This window comes from Coenobita brevimanus, chromosome 16, assembly GCF_032717465.1.
Source record: "Coenobita brevimanus isolate Jiangsu-jjx chromosome 16, ASM3271746v2, whole genome shotgun sequence".
Taxonomy (NCBI): domain Eukaryota; kingdom Metazoa; phylum Arthropoda; class Malacostraca; order Decapoda; family Coenobitidae; genus Coenobita; species Coenobita brevimanus.
Window position 1 is genome coordinate 30,049,278 of NC_136969.1, and position 26,264 is coordinate 30,075,541.

General features: G+C 40.1%; 1 protein-coding gene across 1 annotated transcript; it reads right to left on the reverse strand.

Annotated features, from left to right (window-relative positions):
- Window positions 1-55: 55 nt before the first annotated feature.
- Window positions 56-24,312, reverse strand: LOC145390935 (phosphatidylserine lipase ABHD16A). Its single transcript, XM_080265670.1, has 14 exons — window positions 24,205-24,312; window positions 21,680-21,736; window positions 21,262-21,357; window positions 20,117-20,257; window positions 19,219-19,289; window positions 17,638-17,810; window positions 13,042-13,159; window positions 9,537-9,678; window positions 9,019-9,171; window positions 7,860-8,056; window positions 4,784-4,917; window positions 3,895-4,040; window positions 1,265-1,366; window positions 56-136 (listed from the first exon to the last, which is right to left on the reverse strand). Exons 1-14 carry the CDS (start codon window positions 24,286-24,288, stop codon window positions 128-130), a joined length of 1,623 nt encoding a protein of 540 aa, XP_080121796.1. The 5' UTR covers window positions 24,289-24,312; the 3' UTR covers window positions 56-127.
- Between the last annotated feature and the right edge of the window lie 1,952 nt (window positions 24,313-26,264).

A 26,264-nucleotide genomic window follows, 5' to 3' on the forward strand; every position in this document is an offset into this window, starting at 1 on the left:
CTTTTTAAAGCAACCTCTGCAGAGTCTGTGGGACAACAACATTTTCACTCAATTCTTTTCTTTCTTGACAGTCCCAGTTGCTACCGTGCTGGGCCGAATCTTCTTCAGTTCAGCTCACTGAAGCATATTAATCTACCTGAAGAAAAAGCAATCAGTTACAACCAAAAAATGGTACAACACTGTACTGTAACTTAGTTACAGCCAAAAACTTAATAACACTGTACTTAGATTTAGCCAAAAACAGAATGTCATACTTAGTTTAAAAAAAAAAAAAAAATCATAGTATAACCAAAAACAGAAAAAATGTAATTACTTAAAGATGGACACAGAACACTGTTATTAAAAAAAAAAAAAAAAAAGAAAGAAAGAAAGAAAGAGAGCAACATCATTACAACAACGTTGTACAATGCCTACAATATACTTGTATATTCCTTTTACAGTATTTTTGCATTCTGTATATAGAAACAGTGGATGAAATTTGAAATACTATGTCATCTTTGCTAACTTCTTTATTATGTATGCCTGATATTTCAATTAATACAATATAAAGATGGATTTTACTGAATATAACAAGAAATTCACTGTACCTTCAGACATATCTGCATTTTATATATATATATATATATATATATATATATATAAATTGACAATACTGATTATGAAACTATGAATGGCCTGTGTAAGGATACAGTATGTAAGTACTGTACAGTATTTTACAGCTGCAGACAATAATTCTTAAATCATTCCACTTTTATGTCAAACAACTGCGAAAGTCTTATGAATACACTGAAAAGTTTGTTGGGCTTCTAAGACATTCATTCATTCATTCATTGCCAGACGCCATGTATCCCAGACGGGGTGGCCAAGGGCTTAGAGTTAATTGTTTTACAGGGAGGGGCACTAATCCTCCACCAACCCCACTTGACACGTAGGGATGCCAACAGCATCTGGTGTTCCCAGGCGGTCACCCATCCAAGTACTAACCAGACCCAACGTCTAAGACATTACTGCTTCAAAAGTCAGTGCTCACTGCCTCAATATTTAATGTACAGGAATGGATCAATATTAGTGTGTGCTGTTATACATACGAAGTTTAGAATTACGATGGGGCTGTATAAGAAATTTCATTATCTGGATGGATACTAAATTTGCTAAATGTGTATATAATCAATCCCTCATTATCTGGCAGGATAGAACACTGTCTACTGATTTCTATAAACTATGCTACTATGATTCTAAAACAAAAATATAATCATTTACATACCTGGACATAAGAATCAGTGAGAGGTCTCCATGGCTTGCGGAAAAGATGAGGATCTAGCGGGTTGTTGTGAGTGCTATTGAAATCCACTAGGTATTTACTGGCCTGCAGGAACATAAATAACATCAACACCTTCACTGGGTAGAAAAGCAAACAAGCATTGTACAGTAATCATCAATTTTAAGTCATTTTTTATGAATTCATCATCATCATCATCATCATCATCAGCCATTACAAGTCCACTGCTGAACAATGGCCTCCCCCAACCTTCTCCAAGAATTCCTTGACTGAGCTAATCTCTACCACATTTTCCTTGCAAAAATTTCTCTATCGCATCTCTCCACCTCCTGTCTGGCCTTTTTCTGCTAAGCTCACAATCTCCTGGTGTCCAGTCAGTCAGCCTCTTGCCCCATCAGTTATCACTTATTCTTGCTACATGGCCTGCCCACCTCCATTTCTGTCCCTTTATAACTTCTATAATGTCTTTGACTTTAGTCTGCCTCTCACCCATGCCGATCTTTTCCTGTCTTTTAAAGATATTCCCAACATTGGCCTTTCCACTGCTCTCTGAGAATGGATTAGTTTATTTTCCACTGATTTTGTTAATTTCCAGGTCTCACAACTGTACGTCATAGCCGGAATTATATATTCGTTATGTACTTTTCGTTTCATACATATTGGCAAGCTACTTTTCATAATGTTTCTATGTTTACCAAAGCTTTCCATCCAATTGTAATGCGTCTTTTTATTTCACTATCGTGGGCTTTCGTTAATTTTAGTACCTGCCCGAAGTAACTGTACTCCTTGACTTGTTCAAGAATTTTCGCTTATTCTGATGACGCTCTTTGGCATATGTGGATTAAACATTACTTTAGTTTTATTCTGGTTCATCTTTAGCCCCACTCTGAGACTTTCTCTGTTCAGGTCATTTAACATTTCTTGAAATGTCTCTGCTGTTTCTGAGATTAGGACAGTGTCATCTGCAAATCTTAAATGGTTTAGCTTTTCTCCATCTATGTTTACTCCTTTGTTCTCCCAGCCTAGCTTTCTGAAAATATTTTCTAGGCATGCTGTAAATAATTTTGGAGAAATTGTATCTCTTTGATGTGCACCCTTCTCAATCTTAATTTTTTCTGAGTCTTTATGTCATTTAACTGTAACAGTTCCCTTTTTATAAATGTTTTCGAGCAGTTTTACAATGTTCTCATTTACTCTTTGTTCTCCCAGTGAGTTTCTAAATGCTATGCACTCCACTGAGTCAAAACCCTTTTCGTAATCAACAAAACCTAAACACAGTGGGTTATTATATTTTATAGTTTTCTCAGTTAGCATATTCATTGTGTGTAGATGATCAATACTCAAATACCCACTTTGGAATCCTGCCTGTTCATGAGCTTGGTTTTCTTCCAAATTTGTTGTTGTTATTCTGTTCATAAGGACTTTATGAATTACTGTACCGAAAGGAGTAACTTTAAAAGATGGGTATGGTAGGACTGAACCTGCTTTTTTCTAACTTTATAGTTTCCATTCTGGGTCTTCAGTTAAGAGCTCAAAATGGTGGGAAGAACTATTGGTATACTCCACCACACTCACTGCTCCGCTAATAATTACTACTATATGTCTGCTCTTCTGGTTTCTAAGAGCCCTTGCACCCCATGTGACAGAATATGGGGTTATCGTTTTGTTTGTTTCGTTTATAAAGGCTCCAACATGCTTGACTGCATCAGCCTTGATTACCTTATGGTGGCTCTCGCTCTGCTCAATCTCTCGCAGCCTCCCTATTCAGTTTCTTATCCATAAGGTCACACCCTAAAACCTCGTCCCTGGGTTATGATACAACAATAGCTAAGATTTGGCACTATGAGTCAATATGCAAAGAAACTACTGATATTCAGATTATGCAAATCTATTAGCCACTTCTGTCCCAGGATGTAATTTTTTTCTTTACATTCTTGCTGGTACCAGACTGTTTTATTCATTTATAAAGGAATCATCATGTAGGCTAATGTAGGAGTCAATGAAGGCTTCAGTTAACCTCCACAGTTTGAAAAGTCTCTCCACAGGGTGAATAAAATCATCTGCAGACAGCAAGAAAATATGGGACATCTTCTGACTGTTGAGGTTAAAAGCAATACTCATCTCTCAACTAGACTTTATATCTTCCTGTCTACTCCATTAACCTCATCAATCCAATGATACATTTTTCATTTTAATCAAGATCAGATGATTTTATTAGGCTTAGTCACAATCTCTTGTAGTGATGGGGTTAATGAATACTATTATCTAACTATCACAGTTCTAAAAATTTAGTTCAAACTAAAGGGAATCTTCTGGAGATATGAAGAATGATATATAAAATACATCATCAGACTGAAGGGGGTTACATATAGAAATATCATTTTTGATATGCAGATCTGAACTCTCTGTCATCCATTCCTTTACTGCCCATATAATGCATAGTGACCTGAGGCTATGGTAATCAGTCCAGACATTTAAGGTCAGTCACCCTGTACCTATCCCCTGAGTGGTATTATATAAGCAGTAAACCCCAAGCTGGCCTCAGATGAAAACTCTTATCGGTTGTATCTGGTTGGAGCACCTTAATAAAACTAACAAATGTGCTACAAACTCACCAAATAAAGAAGTAATCTTGTCTTCTCATCATCGTTCATATCCTCCCCTATTGTCATGGGATAACTCTCACCATGCTGTGTTGTGTATGATGCCAGAAGGGAGGAGCATAGATCACTGTCGACATTCCATTCACTCATGATTGATCCTGGAACATGTCAAAAGAAATTATGTACATTACTATACTGAAGAAAAGTGAGCTTATTTCAATGTGCAAAAGTGTATTTACTTTCATGCACTTTCCTGTTCTGCATCTCACTCTTTAAGACCCTTTGTTCCATTCCAAAGCTCCCATAAATCTCAACTGCTTACATTATTTATCCTGCTTATGCTAAAGCTTTTCTTAACACTGTAAGCAGTACACTCCCTGGAAGGTCCCTCTTTATATCCAAAATAACCACACTAGCCTTCAAACACTGCAACGTTTACCAAGGGCTCTTCTCTCCGGAAGCAAGAACCATTTAACTTCAAACTTAAATACCAGTATGCCAAGCTTTCATAACACTGCTCCCATACATCTGAGCTACAGGTACCAGCATTTACAGTAGTCCTCCTCCTCATGTACCTCACCTTCAACCTATAATCTGCATTTCAGTCTTATTTCTCTCAATTCTAAACTGCATTTCAAATTTTTGTGAGCTCCATTTTGTTCAGAGGTTGTAAAAACCACTCTTCTTCCCTTGGCAACTCTGTTTATTACACAATGCAATGAATTCTAACAGAAAATGGAAGAAATATTTAAGGAGTCTGTCAGCAAAAACAGAAAAATGAGCAAACATAATGAGGCCATACTGTACCATCATCATATGTAAGCACAAATAAAGCAAATGCTTGTGCATTTGTGGATGGTTTATTGCAAAAGAATGGATTAAGAATAATTTTAACAAATACCTTGGAATGCTGGGTCCTCAGACAACCAATGCAGCAAGACTTCTGTGGACTGTGTTGTGATAAGCTGAGGGTAGCGGGACTCCATCAGCATCAACATCAGGTTGTTGGCTCTGTTACATCGCAGTTGAGTGTCACTGAAAACATGACATTATGGTCACGTAATGCAGAAGGATTATGATATGCATGTAAGTATGTATATAAGTATATATGTATGTATTTATGTATTTATGAATGTACTGCATATATATATATATATATATATACATATACAGTATATATATTGTATATACAGTCAATCCTCGTAAATCGCGGCAATTTGGGTCTGGACCAATGCCGTGATTTATGAATTCCGTGATTAATGAATAATAACTCTTATGTGAAATATTAATTTGGGTCTGGACTTTGGCCAACTCGCCCCCACAGCACCCTCCCTACACCTATCTAGGCACCATCAAACACAATCATACAAATTTAGGAATACTCAGTGATTGTAATAAGGGATCTCACCTTAATCCTATGATGATATTGCTTAAGTGAATGGAGTGGGGTGGTGTTGGGAAGAACTTAGAACCTCTCAGCACTTGTTCTTCCCAAACTCTTTCACCAGCTTTGAAAACTTCTCTCCCCTCTCAACACGACAAATGAGCTCCAAACGTTGACTGTACGACAACTGTGGCAGCTTCTTGACGCCATACTGGGGGGTCGGAAGGGGCCATGGCAGGTAGGAGACGGGGGGAAGTTGCACAGAAAAGGTAGGTAACTCTCGTACTCCACGGTGACAGTCTGTAGTGTGCGGACTGACGGGAAAAGAACAACAGCAACATGGCGGCATTAGTATGCATATATGCCACCAGGGACGCACGGTGATTGGTTGTTGGGTCATGATTTTCAGTTTGAATGCCGTGGTTTACAGTTCTCCTTGGAAAAGGCTGCGATTTTCGTGACTTAACAGTGATTTAAGGTTGCCAGCAGTCTGACGGCCACCTAGCCGTGATTTACGAATCCGTGATTTATGAACACGAGATTTACGAGGATTGAGTGTATATATATATATATATATATATATATATACTGTATAAATAGTGGATTCTCGAATTTCGACAGTTTAGAATTCGATGAATCAAATTTTGATGCATTTTGAAGTGGTCTGCCTACCTCACTTTTCAATGCAAAGTCGCATATTTCGATGCTCTCAGGGCCAGACTCCAACCATAACAAGCAAAGATAATATTTTTGATGCGAACCAAAATGCTAGAAGTGAAGGAAAATTATAAGAAAAAATATGAGCCTAACTTAATATCGTATGTGACGTGCTCTCAAGGCCAGACTCCGACCAAAACAAGCAAAGATAATATTTTTGATGCAAACCAAAATGCTAGAAGTGAAAGAAAATTATAAGAAAAAGTATGAGCCTAACCTAATGTCATATGTGGCATGTGTCAAGAATAGAATGAAAATCAACATCATTTATTCAAATGTGGAGCACACAATGATAATGATTCCAAGACAATTCACCATCAAGTCAATTCGCCATCAGATAATTCCCCGTCAAAACATGGACGATTTCCTATCAGGGCAATTCGCACCCTGGACTATTCCCTGTCAGTCTATAAATATACTTACAGTATTATTAATTAATAAATACTTTAATAACTCGAAGATACAACAAGAGAAATTAAAGGAAAAGAATCAATAATAGAAATATTCAAACAAAATGAATTACAGGTGGTAGGAAATATGGCAGGCAGAATACTGAAATGAAGAGAAGTACAGTAATTATGAATATAAGGAGCAACATAGAGATGAACAACAGAGACTGAGAAAAAAAAAGTCATGTTGTTTAAGGACAAGAGCTCCCACATGGGAGTTGGCACCAACAACAACAAGCCATGTGCAAGACGATGTTCTGTTGTCAGCGGCCATCTTGCGACTGTCCACTGTCCTGCCAGCAGCCACCCCTATACAGCCAAGTGCTGCACTTTCAGCCAGTACCTTCCACGTGTGGACGTGCATTTCACTGCAACTTAGTTGTATGTATTATCTTTGTATTTTCGTCGCAACTTACCTGTTTCAAGACGGCAAGGAAGAGTGGTTCTTCGGTTAGCAGTGGTAATGGACAAGAGCAGCCTGGCACTTCAATCTTCGCAGCCAAAGGAGAAATGGCAATACAGGAAAGGACAGAAATACACCAAGTACACACTTGCTGACAGTATGGCAATACTGTACAATGCAGAACCACAGTTACTTAACCACAATTATAGTTCATAAAGATTACAAGGGGTGTGGGCAACAAATCATGATTTTACATAGTTAGGTTTGGAGGCCCCGGACCCAAACTAATTTTTCCCATAAGTTCAGGTTAAATTTTGATGATTTGAATTTTGCGGTGATTTTTAGCCCATCAATATTCGAGAATCCACTGTATATGTATGTATGTATGTATGAACTAATGTATGTATGCACGTATGTAGCTGCCTGCTTATATATACATGGCATGAGTCAGCAGCTTTACTTGACATATTCAAGCATCATTTTCTGCATCTTGGTGGGCAACTGATCTGTAGGGCCAAGGAACCCTAATTTCTGTCATCAGAGAAATGACTATCCTCAACCAATGCTTCATGGCATGCACAAGTTATACCTGCAGATGGCTTCAGGAATGAAGGGTGACAAGTGTATGTGGCAACTCGTGCTTGAATCGCCATGTTTCTGGGTGAGTCTGTTTATGTATTTAAGGGAAACTCAGTAAGGTGTGAACATGTAAGAACATTTTAACCCTTAAAGGACAGGTGTCCGCACATGCTGTCCGAGGATACTGGGACCAAAAAAATTGGTGTCTGCACATGTGGTCATGCCCCCCCCTCCCCCAAACCCCCCATCCCCTACTTCCATTCCCCCTCTATACCCCCTTACTCCCTACCCCCACCTCCCCTCCCAAACCCCCCCCCCCACCATATCGCACCTGCCGATTATGCCTGTCCTGAGCGTGTCATGCCATTCTGATGCCCGTCTTTTAGGGGTTAAGGAGCATACTGCTGCACCCTGTAACAGAGACTTGCTGTAGATCATGACTTACTCAGTGGTGATAATCTCATCACGTGTACGACGTATGATGGTGACTGGTCCAGGGTATTTTGCCAACTGATGCCCAGGGTTCAGGTTAAGGTATCGTGTGATGGCCACCCTCACAAGGGAACCCAGAAATTCAGGCATCCGAAGAAGCGCCAAGGGTAACACGTCATCAAAGGTGGCATCCAAAATTAACCCTGCAATCTACAGGGTGAAGAGGCAATTGACAGGAATATATTCCACAATATGGCTATTTTATGGTTATTGATAAACAGATATGCTACAGCAAATTGACAGGAATATATTCCACAATATGGCTACTCTATGGTTACTGATAAACAGGTATGCTACACCAAATTATTATCCAGAATCACCTTATGAATTACAATTTTGACAAAGAATATTTCTGAATCAAAGTACAATACTGTATTAGAAAAACTGGAAAATTAACAAGACTTTAATGAATACTTCATCAAGCTTTTTTATTCATTCTTTAATTTCTTAAAAATCCTGAGGAAAAATAAACAGATGACCACCATGTAGGTGCTGTTGTGACCCAAGGCTTATTTGGAAGTGATGAACTGCTGGGAACTTGCTACATCAGCTGAGCATTTCCAAAGATCTTTTGTTGATTTTATTTTGAGGGAGACCTGGGCAGTTAAGGAAAAGGATACTCGCAGACTCAAATGTACAGAAATGACAATGATTAGGTGGATGTGCAGTGCGTCCTTGAGTGCAAGGCCTGAAGGGGCTAGGTTTACAATGGAAGAGTTGAGAGGTAGGATGGGACTGGAGTGTATGGATGCTGCGGTGAGGAGAGGTAGAATAATATGGTTTGGGCATGTGGAGAGCATGGGGGATGATAATTGGGTGTAGAAAGTGAGAAGTGTTAATGCTGGGAAAGGGTAGTGAGAGGTAGACCGAAAAAGACCTGGGAGAGATCACTGCGCTTGACCTCAGGGTAAAGGGACTAAATAGGGAAGCTGCCAGAGATTGAGAAGCATGGAGAACTGCCATTAGGTGACCAAGGCCGATGCATGCAAGCATGTTGGAGTCTTCGAAAACGAAAATGGACCGTCTGTAATAATGAGAGATGAGGGACTGCACTACAATGAAGGCCGAGAAATCAATTTTGAATTGTATGGTAGAGTGAAAAGCAAAATCACCTGTGGATAGTTCATGGCTGCCCAGGTGCTTGTGTAGCCACCTATACTCCAACCATAGATTAATATCTCCTCCTCTTTGAATCCCAATCCATGTATGGCAAACTGCATCACAGCATCCACGGCATTCCGTTCTTGGCTGGGAAATGGGGCACCCTGGGAAAAGCAGAACAAGTATAGTAAGCCCTTATTATTATTTTTTTTCTATTAACAGCTTTAGTCTTGTGGTAATGCATTTTTATTTTATTCTTATTACCACTAAATTAGTTTCTTAAGTTTAGGAGAGACTTGACTGGACCCATGGGAGACTTAGTATTAAGAATATCAACATTAACCCTCTTGCGGTCAAGCTAACAAACTATTCTATCACAGTAATTCTAGCTGAGATTTTGTTTGGCGAGTGAGTCACAGAAGCTGGAGAGGCTTAACAATCAAATACCTTCACATGAAGCAACTTTAAATAATAATGAAACAACTTCACATGAAGCAACTTTAAATAAAGACTGTATTTTATGACTCACGGTGCTGCCTCCAAACCCAGGATGGTTCCAGCCTAGAACTGAGTAGCCAGCTTCGAGGGGTGTTGCAGCGATCCCAATCTCATAGAATCCCGCATTACCCTCACAGCACACGACCAATGTTTTACCATGAGGAGTCTGGCTGCTGTGGAATGTGGAAGTTAATGTCAAGTGAAAGTCAGCCTGTATTAAAGCATAGGTTTTCGGTTCCACAAAAGCCCAACCTATTACAATATTGTTTATTTTAACAGCCTAACATCTACAAATCGAACATAACAGACACTGCTGAGAAAGAATTAGGATGAGAAATACACACACACACACACACACACACACACACACACACAAAATATTCCATCCATCCATCCATCATCCAATCCTACGTTGCCCCATGAGAAGCATAGGAGTTCGTGGCTAGGCAAGTTGGTCCTTACATTTAAGATGAGAGTGACCAGCCTCACTCATCCCTGAGTGGCATTACATGAGCAATAAACTCCAACCATCCCTTGGATATAAACCTTTGCCGGCTCAATCTGACTGGAGTGCCATAATTACCAACTAAACCACCAGACGCCAAAATCTGGTTATATGGTTACCACCCAGTGTAGTAAATGGTTTCCTGGTGTACAGGAAAGCATTACAGAAGAAAAAATCTGTCTAGGAGTGACTACGGGGAAGGAAGCACTGGCACAATGTGGCAGACATGGGGTAATAGTAATGCTGTACGTAATAGTAAGAGTAATATACCATTACAGGGTTTTCAAAGTAATAGTATTTATCTATCTATCTATTGCCAGACGCCATAATCCCATAAGGGGTGGCCATTAGACTCCAAGTTATTTGTTTTACAGGGAGGGGCACTAACCCTCCACCAACCCACTTGCTGACACGTAGGAAGCACGTATGGTTTGGTTGTATGGTTACCACCCAGTGTTGTAAATGGTTTCATGACTTACAGGAAACCATTTGGTTTGTCACTCAATGTAAAGCCACCTGTAAAGGAAAGAAAAGCAATACGAAGTGACAGGAAGGATGGGAAAAATAGGAAGAGAGGAGGGCAGGCACAGAAAAAGAATGATAACGGCTAAGGAAGAAGTAGGCAGCACTACATCAAGTGAGTCGATGATGGTCGCCACCACCTACCACCAAGTAACAGATCACAAATTCCTGGCTGTAAGAGTAACAGTAATAGTAAAAGAAGACTAATAGACACTTGTATAATACTTTCCTACTACTGACATTTCTTTAGTCTTAGGTGTCAACAAAATAAATTATACATTATATGCAATGTCAACCTACTGATAATTATTTAAGACAGTATCATCTGGCAACTGCATCTCCTACAACAATAACCAACAACAAGTTACAAAACACACTTTAAGTTCATGCACAGGGCTAGTGATGTCATCAAATTAGTCACAGACATATATACGGTATGTATATACAGTAATCTCTCATTTATCCGGACACAATAGAGCCAAAGGCATGTCCAGGTAGTGGCAACATCCAGATAATGAACATTATTCCCCTACTATACCCAACACCCAACCAGCACCTAACCTATTTGTAAAAGTACCTGTGCTTAATTTGGCAGTGTTTTCCAGTCATTCTGCCATATTTAGACATCAAAACACACACTGGAATATCCAAAGTAATGCTAAATACCAAGAAAACCATGCAGGAAAACACCAAAAAACAAAAAACACCCTACCTTTACACTACTGTATGTACAGTGCCCCTTCTTATTTTGGCAGTGATTTCCGGTCATTCTGCCATATTTAGACATCAAAACAAACATAGGAATATTCAAAGTAATGCTAAACATCAAGAAAACCATGCAGAAAAACTAAACATCAAGAAAACCAAGCAGAAAAACTAAACATCAAGAAAACCAAGCAGAAAAACTAAACATCAAGAAAACCATGCAGAGAAAACACTGAAAACCAAAAAATACCCTAACTATACACTACTGTATGTACAGTACCCCTCCTTATTTTGGCAGTGTTTTTTGGTCATTCTGCAATTTTTTGACATCAAAACACACATAGGAATATCCAAGGTAATGCTAAACACCATGAAAACCATGCAGAAAAACCACTGAAAACCAAAAACAAAAACCTCTGATCATACACTACTGTATGTACAGTAATCCTCCAAATTTTGGCACTGTTTTGTGGTCAGGCTGCCATATTTAGACATTAAAACACACATAGGATTATCCATATTAATGCTAAATATCAGGAAGGCAATGCATAAACAACAAAAATCCACAAAAAACCTGAAGACGGTTTGAAAATCGTTTATCTCTGACGAGCAATTGCTCCTGGGCTCAAAAAAAAAAAAAAAAAAAAAAAAAAAAAAAAAAAAAAGGGCCAAATATGCCACTGGAAATTGGTTATATTCGGATGAATGGTATACCATCATCTTTGCTGGTGTTTATACTGTAAGATAAGCTAATAAAAACAAATAAAACTGATAAGTGAAAACACAGAAATGCAGTGAGAATAGAGTGTCCAGGAGTAAAACTTCATCCTTCCATCCATCATCCAACCCTACGTTGCCCCATGAGAAGCGCAGGAGGCCGGGGCTAGGCAAGTTGGTCCTGACATTGAACCCATTAACTGCTCTGTTCAGCCTGGGCTGTTCTGAGTGCAACTGCTCAATACAGCCCTGGCTGCACAGGTAAATTTTGAATATAGTGCCATGGTGACCAAGGCCGACCCATGCACGCATGTTTGAGCCTTCAAAACTGAAACCAAAACCGAAACCGAAACTGAAAAAGAAAACGAAAACCATACAATCCAATAGGGAATCTGACACTTCGATGTTCCTCCATGGCTTTACCAAGGTAAATATTGAGCTAACAATTTCGTTACTATATACTTTGGCATGTGTTCTGTCAATTCCTAAGACAAAATTTGGCCTTTGGGAAATTTCATTTTTACCTCTATGTCTGCGCACCACGGACACCTCCAAAAAACCGCCATGTGCAGTTAACGGGTTAAGATAAGAGTGACCAGCCTCACTCAACCCCGAGTGGCATTACATGAGCAATAAACCCCAACCACCCATTCGATATAAACCTGCACTGGCTCAATCTGACTGGAGCGCTTTAATTAGCCACTAAACCAACAGGCACCAAAATTTGGTTATGTGGTTACCACCCAGTGTAGTAAATGGTTTCCTGGTGTACAGGAAACTATTTGGCTTGTCACTCAGTGTAGAGTCACCCACAGGCAGAAGGAAGAGGAAAGAATGCAGGAAAGACAGAAGAGGAAGGAAGGAATAGATGACCACTAATGTAATAATAATAGTAATATAATAGAGAACAACTTAAAAAAAAAAAAAAAAAAAAAAAAAAACAGTAAGAGACCCTATGTCTGCAATGTGGACATTGTTGAGAAAGAATAAGGAAGAATGGGAAATAAGCAATGCTCAAATATACCAAAACCTGACAATGTATCTTAATGTACAAAAACTGATGGTGTCACTATACATCTGTACTTACTCTTTTCGTCTGTCAATGAACATGGTGTCAATAGCATTTCCATCCCGGGCGATGATTTTGTTCCGCTTCCCCCCTTTGTTTCGTACCAATTGTTCTCGCCCATTCAACACAAAGTCACCTGCAGGATAGCATGCTGACAGGAGTGAGGTGGACCAAGAGAGAGAAGAGCTGTCAGGGGGAGAGACTGAAACTCGAGAAGCTGAGGCTCAAAGAAATGGCAGATGAATACAAGGCCAGAGTAGGGGAGGTGTAAGAATCGGTGATCTGGACTGAAATGGATCTAGACAGCTTGTGGAATGCATATTGGGATTGCTTAGCTGGGAATGCTAAAGCAGTGTGTGGTGTGGCAAGAGTAACAACAAAGAAGAAATGTAAGGCATGGTGGGATGAAGAGCTAAAAGAGCAGTGGAGGAAAAAAGGAAGTGGCTAGAATGGTTAGAGGACAGGGGTTTAATTGAAACAGGAACTGAATATACTGAGAGCTAGAAGCATGTAAAGAGACTAGTGAGGAGGAAACAGGAGGAGGTAAATGATGATCTAGGAAGAAAAATTAATGCAAATTACTCTGAAACTAGGAAGTTATCCTGGAATGAGGTGCGGAAATGTAGAAGTGACAGCGGAAAGAAATGTGAAATTGTGAAGGATGTATTAACCCATGGGGATGAAGTAAGGGCCAGAGGAATGAATATTTTGAAAGCCTGATGAATGGGAATAGAGACAGCAGAGCCACTGTAAACATGACTGGTTTTGGCGGTGCGCAGAGAAGGAGTGCAGTGACAGGAAACATGAGACCTGCACAGATGAAGGATGTTGTGAAATGGCTGAAAAATGGGAAAGGAGCTGGGGTTGAAGAGGTGTATGCAGAGATGATTAAGTGTAGTGGAGAGAGCAGAACGAAGTGCTTGTTGGGGATATGTAAGATGGCATGGATGAGTGAAAGTGGGCCAGTAGAGTGGAAAAAGGCAGCAATTGTACCCTGTACAATAAAAAAGGTGAGCGAAGAGAATGCAAGAATTATCATGGCATAAGTAAACTGAGTAAGGTAGGGAAGGTATGTGGAAGAATTAGAGAAAGTAAGAAAGAGAGTAGACGTCCTAGTGAGTGACGAACAGGGTGACTTTAGGAAAGGCAAAGGATGTGTGGATCAAATATCTGCAATAAGACAGATAATGGAGAAGGCGTGTAAGAAGGACTATAGGGTGTTTATGGCATTTATGGATCTTGAAAAAGCATACGACAGAGAAGACAGAGAAGGATTGTGGAGGTTTTGTGCATGTACGGAGTAGATGGTAAGCTACCAGGTACTAGGTGCCGTCAAGAGTTTTTATGATCCTAGTGAGGCATGTGTAAGGGCAAATGGGCATCTAAGTGACTGGGTCATGATCAATGTGGGCATGCAGCAAGGTTGTGTGATGTCCCTATGGTTGTTCAATATATATACAGATGGGGTAATGAGAGAAGTAAAAATATGAGTAACAGAGAAAGGGATTGCATTGGTAATGAATGGTGCATTATCTCAAATTTGTTGTATGCTGATGAAGCTGTGCTACTTGCAAATACCGGACAAGAGCTTGGTAGGCTAGTGCAGAGTTTTGTAGATGTCTGTGAACATCATGCTTTGAGAGTACATGTAGAAAAGAGTAACGTGATGGTTACTGGGGGAGAAGGTAACTCCCAGTGTGATGTTACAGTACATGGAAAGAGACTGGAATTGGTGGGAGAGATCAAATATCAGGGTACAGTGATAAAAAAGAGAGGAAAATGTGTAAAAGAAGTGGAAAGCAGAGTAATACGGGGAAGGAAAGTGGCTGATGCTATGAAAGTCTTGATAAAAAACAGAGGTTTGAGTGTTGCAGCTGTGTGAGACTTACATGAAGGAGTGTTAGTGCCAACTTTAACATACAGATGTGAGACTATGGTGTGGCATGGAAATGAAAAGTCAAGAGTAGGAGCAGTAGAGATGGGAGTGCTGAGGAATGTATGTGAAGTACAGAGAGTGGACAGGATACGCAATAATGTGATTTGTGAACGATGTGGAGTGAGGAAGTCTGTGGCCATCTGAATTGAAGAGTGTGTATTTGAGATGATATGGTCATGTGGAGAGAATGGATGACAACAGGGTGGTGAAAAAGGTATATCTCAGCAAATCTGAAGGGGGAAGAAGGCAAGGTAGGCCAAGAAGGTGGAGGGATATGGTGGATGAGTGTGTAAGGATGAGAGGTATGGAAGCTGGTATTAAGGCTAAGGGACTGACAAGAGACCGAGCTGGCTGGATGAATTTTGTGAGGAGAAGCGCATAACCAGGGATTTGATACGCCTTTTTAACGTGACGGCGTTTGGATTGATTCAATCAGATAGGTATATGTGAAGCTACAGAAAGTGGTGAAATTTTTTTGTTCTATCTAATAGACCCAGGATTTTGTGGGCTTGAATGATTAGTGAACTGGACAAACTCAGGCTGTCTAGACGTTGCTACTCCTTACCCTGCCCTAGGCTGGGAAAGGAGGTATGGATAGTGATGATGATGATGATGCACCCTTTCATGCACTTCATCCTCCAAACTTCCATCTTTACTCATCACACTACCCAAGTACTTTAAAGCACTCACATATTCCATTTCCTCACCATCCAACCTCACTGTGCATTCAGTGACTTCATTTCTCTCAAGCACCATAACTTTATTCTTCCCCCACATTCACCTTTAGATTCCATTTCTAACACATTCTCCCACACTCATACACCAAGCTTTGCTGTTCCCTATCGTTTTCACTTAACATTACAGTATCATCTGCAAACAACAGAACAGGAAGTTAACAAATGCTGCCCTCTTTCATTAGGTTGCTCCAACATCCACTGCCCTACCTTGTATCTCTTTTATAAGCCCATCCATATACAGATTGAACAACCATGGAAACAGGACACATCCCTTTTTCAATCCAAAGTTCAGACAGAAATATTCACTCAATTCACCATGCACATGCACTGCAGCCTTAGCACCCTCACACATACTCTTCACTGCATTCAAGAACTTTCCATTTACTCTATTCTTAATATTTTCCATATTCTTTGCTATCCACTCTGTCATATGCTTTCCCTTCTCTAGAAACTTTTCCACTAAAGACCTAGGGATGAATATCTGATCTACCCAACCCCTTCCCCTCCTAAAACCTCCCTATTCTTCTCCAATTAATTCCTCTATTATTTCCCTAACTCTCTCAATATGTATCCTACCATATACTTTTCCTATTACACTAAGATGACAAATGCCCCTATGATTACCACATACTTCTTTTTCCCCTTTTCCTTTGTACAGGGGAATAATTAAATCTGACTTACAATCCTCTGGGACTCTACCTTCCTCCCAGGCCAATAAGTACATCTTCCATATCCATTCTAATACTATCTTTCCCACACTCTTCAGCATTTCACCACACATCCCATCAATTCCTCGGGCTTCCCCTATTTTGACTTTCATCATTGCTTCCAGTACTTCCATCCAACAGATCTTTTCCTCCCTTCTCACCTCCCTCCTTCTCTGTTATTCCCCAGCCACTTATAATGGCATTACTTTCACTTTCTACAATTAACAATTCCTTAAAGTGTTCTCACCATCTGCTCACTTTTTCCCCCTTCTGCTTAATCAATCTATCATTTTCATCTTTTCCTCCCCTACTAATTTCATCACTCTGCCTCTCTCTTTACCTCCTTCCAGAACATTTTCTTACATTCCTGCCACTTAATACTCAAATTCCTTCCAATTTCCTCATCCACTCTCTTCTTACTAATCTCTTCACCTCTCTCTCCCTCTCTACATATAACTCTCTCTTCCGTCTCTCAACTTCCTCCATGCCTCTACTTCCCATTCACTCACTAAATGCTTTCTTCTTTTGCACCACAGCTTGTCTCACCTCTCCATTCCACCATGCTGTTCCTTGTACTCCCTTTTGTCTTCTTTTCACCCCACTCAACACCTCACATGCTGCACACATTTCTTCTGTGAATATCTTGCAAACAACTTCCACCTCCCCCATCTGCTCCAAATCTTATTTACCCAATCGCTCCCCTACTTCTGTTTTATAATCTGCCTTTTTTTTTTTTTCCATTGTCTTGCAACCTTTCTACCCTCCATTCTTCCATTAAATCCATTCTTGCTAGTGTTACATGATTATTCAATTTAAGAGGTCAAGGAGTTACTGAAAGCAATTTCTAACTCCTCCAGTTTGAAAATCCAAAGCTAAATAAAATCAGTTGAAGGCAGCAAGAATACACTAGAATACAGTGTAAATATACTTGTACTATGTCATCAAATTCATATGGTTAGTGGTAAAAGCCTAACCAATCCTCTGATGTATTTCATAAGCAAAACCTCGTCACTTCTGGGAGTTTCATTTATACTATTCAATGCAACAATATATGCTAATTTTCATATTAATATGTCAGACTGCAGTGGTTATATAACAATGAAGTTCAGGTTCTCAAACTTTGCAAAAAACAATAACCATATGATGTAAATAAAACAATATAGCAAATGCTTCTTCAAACTGATTTTCATCATATACATTATGCTTTTCCCACTCTGGAGCCTCCATTACTTACCAACAGCAAACTGCAACAACTGAACACTTCCAGGGTAAACAAGAGGCCGGCCAATCAGGTGGACGAGGAAATAAGCAATCACCTCACATGGGAGACGCAGGGCACGGCTGACAATACCAAGTTCTCTCCGAGAAAGTTCCCGGTCCACGTAAAGTCTGGGTTTGTTGTCATCGCTGTGGGAAGGAAAATGAGTAAGCATAATAACTTTTAAATAAAGTGTAAAATATTATTATGTTTGAGTGGAGATGGAAAACAAATTAGCATCAGAAGTTTTAAATAGTGAAATTATAAAATACTCTTACAGTATGTTTTGGAGGAAGGAAAACAAATGAAAACTGTAATTTCTAAATAAAGTCTGGTGGTTTAGTGGGTAATTAAGGCGCTCCAGCCAGATTGAGCTTAGGCAGGTTTATATCCAAGGAGTGGTTGGGGCTTATTCCCCAAGTAAAGCCACTCAGGGAAGAGTGAGGCTGGTCACTCTCATCTTAAATGTCAGGACCAACTTGCCTAGCCCTGGGCTCCTTTGCTCCTCATGGGGCAACACTGGGTTAGATGATGATGGATAAAATACTAGACCTCATTATAAGTAAAGGAGGGGGTTAATGAAGACATAATCTAATTATTCCAGTTTGAAATACCTCTTTCAAGAGGGGGGTGTGAGTTGGGAGCAGGGTAGTGAAATGGCGGGGGACAGGGCGACTTGGAGGCGATTTGTTTGTGGCCACCCCAAACGGGATTGAGGCGTCTGGCAATAGATAGATAGATAGATAGAAGAAAAGTAAAATCATCTAGAGTTAGCAAAAATACTGATAAATACAACTGCACTGAAGAGTTTAGTCAAATACTTTGGGGAGAGGATCTGGAAAAAATGAGTCCCTGGGACTTACAGGATCCTGAAAATCTGAGTCACCAGTGTAACAAGCTAGGTCCCAAGGCAGCACAGCTACCCCAACTGTGTGGAAAAGCTGTACAAATGAACAGCAAAGCTGTGCTGATATAAGTGCCACAGGCACAAACTCCATACAAGAGGGTTTGGTGGCACGCTCTTACAGAAAATTTTAAGAAAAATTGTGCAATCTTGTGTACTGAGGAGGCTTTTCACACACCGTTCTCTTAACTTGAGGATCTGTGAAAATTTATCAATTTTCTCTACTGTAATTTGATCCAAATTTAGAATGACTATACTCTGCATCTCCTGGACTTAACAGGTGAGATTATTCACATCCTTTGGAAAATCCTGCATACTTTGATGATGGGGATGGCATTAATAAAAATCGTAAGTTGGTCTCTGTTTGTTACACCACAATAGGGGTAATGCTGTATATGATTGGTTTGATTTTGTTGTACATCATCATCCCAAACACTTTTTTTCCCACCTGAGTATGAGGTGAGATAGGGCCAAGAAAGAATGGAAATGGAAATGCATGACAGGGGGGGAATTAATCAATAACATAGCATGCCCAGTGAAATGGGTCACACTCATTCACTCACCACTCGAGCTGCCAGAATCATGAGTCTATCTCACATGCATAACTATCCACACACTTTATTATTACTGTACACAAAGGAAGTGACACTTACGCTTGAAGATCACTCCACTCAAAAGTAGATGGCCAGGCAGAGAAGTCAGAATCAAATCGCCTGAGAATTTCCTGCAATAGGATACAAATGCAGTATGAAATATCAGATAATTATAAAAAGCTACCATACCAAATATGTAACTACTTTCCTTACCCCAGATTGTTTCAAGCTGCCTGTAAAGTGTCTTAAGCTGAATAAAGCTGACTGAATATAGCAAGACAAAACAAAAATACAGTAAACCCTCAATATACAAAACCCTCTTTTAACGAATTTCAGTTTTAACGACCACCTTGTGGTAGCTGAACAATATGTTCATTTAGCAAATTTTTGTTTGGTAAAAGAATGGACACATGGGAAACACCGAACAGCATGACATCCCTACACGTGACACACACCCTCGCTCCTCCGCATCCCACAGAATATTGCAACAGTTTCTGGGTGACCAGCACCATGAGAGGAGCCATACAGTAAATAGCACACTTATTGTGAAAACGAGCCATTTAGACCTAGCTGTATGTTATACACAGTACAGCTGAATGACGTTCTATACTTAACAATCTTTGTTCAGTAAAAGCCACGATGCCTGGGAAATTACTGAATGGCATGATGTTTGGCTTTAACGTCAAGGGTCTGGTACCAATTATTTCATTATGTTGAGGGTATACTGTAAAAGCAGTTTTCTCTAGGCCAAGAGTGTTCTAATGTACAGTATGTATTACAAACTTTTCAATATAATAAGAGCCGTAAACTGAAGGTGGCTGACTTATAAACCATACACTTATTGGTGAACCTTTAACAGGCAATTTCATTCTAATTCACTGTACTCTGGTAGCACAAAAAAAAAAAAAAAAAAAAAAAAATCACTGGACTGAGGAGACAAAAAATGAAACCCTCTTACCAGGGACTGCTCTGTGGGCTTCTTGGCCTTGTCAAAAGTTGCAAGGACATCCAGGAAGTTGGTGTAGGTTGGATTCAGCTGGCGACCCACCCCACGGAACACCAGTGCTACAGCCAATAGCAGACCAAGGCTTGTGCCCAGCTGGTGTGGTAGTAAACAGGGAGGTGGTGGTAAAGCGGTAGAACAGAGGACTGCCAACATAAAGGATAAGAGACTGAGTGTCTGACACTGGCAGACAGGTACTAAAGAAGAGTGTAAGAGTAGATTATTATGACTACGATGGAGTCCACATTCTGGAGATCTGAATGGTTTGTGAATAAGTGTGGCCAATTTAACTGGGCATGCAGCTGACTACCTCTCTCTCCTATCAGTTTCTTTCTTTCTTGCTCTCTGGATCCTGCCTCACTCCATCCTTGGGTTGGGAAAGAGAGCTCAGGATGATGATGATGATGCAACACTGCATGTAATAACAGCTGACATTCACATCATGTACAATAATAAGACAAAAAGAAATCTTACATTATGCACAATATTTGACTTTGACTCATGCATGGTGGCTTTTGTCTGTTAAATGTTTTGAGAACTGTTATCTACGAAGTATGAAGAAAAACATATGACTAAGCACAAAGTATAAATTACTGTATGAAATAAAACGAGAGCCAACACCTTAATCATATACCTACTGTCAATACCACAAGGTTACTCTTGCTGAATTGGCCCCACTACAGTCCACCGTTGATGCTGAACAGCCTGTTTCATGACTGCCCTCATTATAAACAAATTATGGAAGAATTCTACTAGAAATAAGCACAGAATGCCATAGTTTGATGACTGGTTGGTTAGTCGAGATGCTTTGCTGATATTGTATACTATATCTGGTACCGTACAATTGGTAACTTCATTTTATTATTGCCAAAGGTAAAATACTGTATAATAAATTTACCTGACAAAAACACATCTAGGACACAGTGTATGACTTATGGGCATAAAAACACCTGATTTGGCACAGCTAAAAAGCAAAATGTCTCAAGATTTTACAGTCACAGAACACTGAGGTATCACAAATTACGGTATACTGTAACCAACTGCAGAGACTTTTATCTGTGATACTTTGACTCAAACAATCTCAGCTACCTGGTACCAACCTTAACAGCTGAATGGTGAGAGAAGGTCTCCCAGCGGTACAGTGAGAGGACAATGATTGGTGCCGTGTAGAGGCCAACATTGTACATCACATAAAGCTATAAAAAAATGGATGACAATATAGTATAATTAACAAATGGACTGTGCTTCCTGATGTAGCTTAATTCTAAGGTAGATAAAATCATTTGGAGATGACAAGAATAAACTAAATAATACACCACTAAATTCATGGGGTTGACAAGATTTAACTATGCTTGAACAATATCAATATCATTTAAGAAACAAAGAAGTGCATGCATATAACACACTTACAGATTATTTATTTATTTATTTTTTTATTAACTACAGCTAGTGGAAAAACACTGCACAGTACCACACCTGTATCAATATATCAAGGCAATGTTTGACTATCATACTTACCCCTTGAATGACTTTGTTTCCCATCTTCTCCAGAGCATTAGGTGAATATACTTCAACCTGAAAAAAAAGTTTGTCAGTATTTTCTCATCCGTATTAATATGATAACCGCAACACCTAATTGCATAATACCCCAATTTTGTGTAAAAGTCAGTGGCCAAACTACTTTTGTCAAGAAAATTTAAGAGTATATGACCAGTCAAATTCCCCTGATGGCACTGCATAATTGAAAAACCTCTAGTCACCCTCTGAGGATTGAAACCATGTGTGTGTTATGGTCATCACTCCAACTGGGCTGTTCTAACCACCAGCCCAACCTAACATACATTACAATGATGTGTTTCATGCTTTGCACTTCCCTCTTCGACCCCTTCAGTCCCATGACGTCTTTTCATTTTAATCCTGCACCATTAAATTCTTTTATTCAAAGAAGGAGAGTGCCCTGGTGGTAAGCAGGTTAATAATGACTACTGGTATTTATAACCCCTCTAGTCCAAATTCGTCCCAAGCTGAAATAACATTAGGAGACATGTAGATTAAAAATTATGTGCTCTGGCAGATGGGATTTAGGAACTTAATTGTTGCCCCTGTTTAGAGGAATTTGTTGGAGGCTAAAGCACTTTACAAGCATATGCCTTTCCTGACCTCAACCAATGGACCTTGTATGGACTTTAAAAAATTATAATGCTTTAGGTGGTGGTGACCATCATCCACTCACTTGATGTAGTGCTGCCGACTTCTTCCTTAGCCTTTATCATTCTTTTTCTGCGCCTGCCCTCTCTTCCTATTTCTCCCATCTTTCCTGTCACTACTTAATGCTTTTCATTCTGTTACAGGTGGCTTTACATGGAGTGACAAGCCAAATGGTTTCCTGTAAGCCAAGAAACCATTTACAATGCTGGGTGGTAACCATATAACCAAACCATACGTGCTCCCTACGTGTCGAGTGAGTTGGTGGAGGGTTAGTGCCCCTCCCTGTAAAACAAATAACTCAGAGTCAAATGGCCACCCTGTACGGGATTATGGCGTCTGGCAATAGATAGATAGATTTCGGTATGTAAAATAGTTTCTTAGGACAACATCTGAATAGGTCTAATATACAGTACACAGATAAGCTTGGGCCTAATCAGGTTTCCCATAAAAGACCTTGGTCTCAGCCTTGAGGCCTGCTGAAAATGGTCAGCCTTGTGATTTTCTAAATGCCTCCACCTTGACTTCAAGGCTTAGTCTTGGCCTGAGCCCAATCATTCCTTGGATTTAAATCCTTTACCGGTATGGGCTACACATGACTGAAGCACCTCAACCCACAAGAAAACCAAGCTCATACTGTAAATATACATTATAATATCCCCTACATTTTGCAATTTGTTACCTACTGTACTGGATTTTGTTTATTGCACACTTACAGTACAGTACCTACTCAGAAGCTTTACAATTGAATGTAATTTTTTTTTTTTTTTTTTACCTAATCTAACCTAACCTCAAGAAACTAGGAAAATAATTAGCTAATATCGATAGCATAACTTCCTACAGAAAGAAACATGGCAAATCAAAATGTTTTGCTCTCCTCATATCTAATAAGAGAGAAAATAAGTCATCTGAAGATAAAACAACCTTTCTGTGCATCTGTAAGGACTCCTTAGTAAGATAAAAGCATGAAATTACCAAATCCATGTGACTAAAAAATAAAAAATGTAATTTAAGAGCCTTTATAATATAGATTAGTCAACTGCACATGTACAGTAGTTGTTGGTTATATGGTTGCCACTCAATACTGTGTAATATAGTAAATGGCTTTCTGGATTAAAAGAAGCCATCTGACTAGTCTATCTATCTACTGCTGGACACCTCAATCCCATAAGGGGTGGCCACAGACAAATTGCCTCGATGTCGCTCTGTCCCCCCCACAGCTCACCCCCCCCCCTCCCTTATAAACTTCTCCACTCCATCCCTCCACCTCATCCTTAGCCTGCTTCTCCCTCTCCCCCCCTCCACCTCATTCACATACATTCTTCTCATTAGTCTCTCGCTCTCCATCATCTCCACATGGCAAAACCACCTCAGTGCATTTCTCCTAATGGTTTCTATCACATCCACATGTACACCACAACGCTCTCATTAATTACTCTGTACAACCACCTCAAGGTGCAAATGCACTGAATGGATAAATCTGGGAAATTCTATAGTACATGGTGACTTTTTAATAATTCAGCATAAAAATAACCCTTTCATGTCAACAATGCCTTAAGTAACCTGGCAATAAGCACCAGTTTTCCACTATCATCAAATATTTATCCAGGTCACAATCTCCCTTAGGCTAATAATGTACTACTACTTTTCACCAGTACCTTTTAACTGTAAATTTAAAAGTATTTACATCTAACACAATATCCAACACTACTGAATGGGTAAACATGGCTTATATTTGCATCTACGTGTAGTTTTTCTAATATTCAAGATCAATACTGTGTAGTCCAGTCATATGACAAGAACTGCACTGAAGTAACTTGGCAACGATTAAAACATACCTCCACCTGATCCTGAGTTCTTCCATATATCCTGTACAGACGAGGCCCCGCCATACAACACCATAACTGCGATATTATACCCATTGTGTCTAGTTTCCTCCAATGATGAAAGAAGGACGCAAAGGAACGCACAATCTACAATCAGCTGAGGAGAAAATACAACCACTCCACGACCTACATAAAACTACCCAAACATTTCCGAAGCACATCTTGCTCAGGATATTTGTTATAATTTATTTTTATTCTGGTGATATGCCCATATATCCTGAAAGGAAGTCAAGTTAATAATTGATGAAACTGTGTACAAGGCTTTGATCAACATATTTTTTTCGAGACATTTGTAAAGAAGACGTGAAGCAAACTTGAATTCTATGGCGGTAAGGTTCAAATGATAATCTTCTCTACCTTAGAGACCCTATAGGCTTTCTACTCCACTTCACTCAGCCGTCGGTCTCCACCTTACGTTCCACCCTCCCCCCTTCCCCATTCCACCCATTAGCAAGCTGTTGATGAATGAGGCAGCGGTGAGTAAATAAATAGATGAGTGAATGAGTGTAGAGTATGTGTGTGTGTGTGTGTGTGTGTGTGTGTGTGTGATAAACAGAAAGATAGATAGATAGATAGGAGAGAGAGAGAGAGAGAGAGAGAGAGAGAGAGAGAGAGAGAGAGAGAAGGGAGGAGGAGGAGAGAAATAATGGGAAATAATGTGGGAAAGGGGAAGGGAGAGAAGATGGGGAAGACAAGGAGGAGAGAACGAAGACAGGGCAAGAGGGAAGTATGTGAAAGGGGTGAAATGTGGAGTTTTCGAGGGATACCCACCTATCTTGCTCCACCCTCTCTTTGGACTCTGAGTGTCCCGAAGTAGCTCACCCAACATTACTTTTTTTTTTTTTTTTTTTTTACCGCCCAACATTTCTTCTCCTATCAAATTTCTCATCTGCATCCTGAAATTGTATTCGGCTTTTTCGGCACCTCATTATTTGTGGCCAGTTATGAATAATCTCTCATCCTGTTGTGTATCATCACGATAATACGCCTCCATGTCACTTTATCTCCAAACACTCCTACACCTGCACACGTATCGACACTACTGGTGTGGGCGACAGTTGTTTTTCCCCTTTTTTTTTTCTATAAACGAGTCATAAAAAAAAAAAAAAAAGAGAAAATCGCACTCAGTTAACTTGAGGAATAAATTAAAAATTTTTTTAATCATCATTTATTAAAGACTGAGAGCATAGCTTGCTCAGCTATCCCACATAATTGTACTAAAGGAACTGATATTAGTGACCATAAATTTACAATGTGCACAGAACACACACATGAATGATATTCACTATATGTATACTGATAAAAATTAATTGGTACCGGTATATATTTCAGCTAACCTATGTGGATGAACAGAGATAAACAGTATATAATATACAATACAGCGGCAGTCAGAAGTTGTGTCGCAAGTTTGTAATATTCTCCCCACAGCGTGGTGGGGAACGGGCAAACATGACAGCCCGTCAGGGAAAATGCAGAAAAGGCTCCTGTGAAGGAGCAAAGCACAGACGGCAGACTGGCAGACAGGGCAAGGGCGGCAGAGGAAGGGAACGATGCGATGGTAGTGAGAAAACAGCCCTATGATGGACGAGGCGAGGGGGAGAGAGCTGTAGACTGCACGGTGCCGATGGAAGAGGCGCCGGCAAGCTCAGATGGAATCCCCAAACGACTCGACGGTGGTTGGTGGCCGGCTGCTCTGTGTTCGTAGAGGGCAGAGAGGGACGAGAGCTATGCCGACGAAACGGCGCCGATGGTGAGGGCGCCGAAGCTCAGGATGGAAGCGTCCCGACTCTGCCCTCAACCCCCATTCACTCGCTCCAGCTCTCCACAGCAGCAGGTGGATGCACAAAGGGGAGGCCCGGTCCAGGTAGTCACGAGGGCACAACCCCGGTCCTGGTGGTAACGGAGGGAGAGTCGTCGGCCGGGTAGATAAAGGGCGGAGGACCCTAAGCCCCCTGGTGGACCGACCAGGGCACTCCCTATGATGGAAGGACAGGCCTGACCCCCTCAGCTGA

Coding starts and splice junctions, on each gene's coding strand:
- LOC145390935 (XM_080265670.1), bottom strand. CDS start 24,288: ATGGGTATAATATCGCAGTTATGGTGTTGTATGGCGGGGCCTCGTCTG. Junction 20,258..21,261: donor CTCACCATTCAGCTGTTAAG/GTTGGTACCAGG, acceptor CTACCACACCAG/CTGGGCACAAGCCTTGGTCT. Junction 9,679..13,041: donor TTCATTGACAGACGAAAAGA/GTAAGTACAGAT, acceptor CACATTCCACAG/CAGCCAGACTCCTCATGGTA.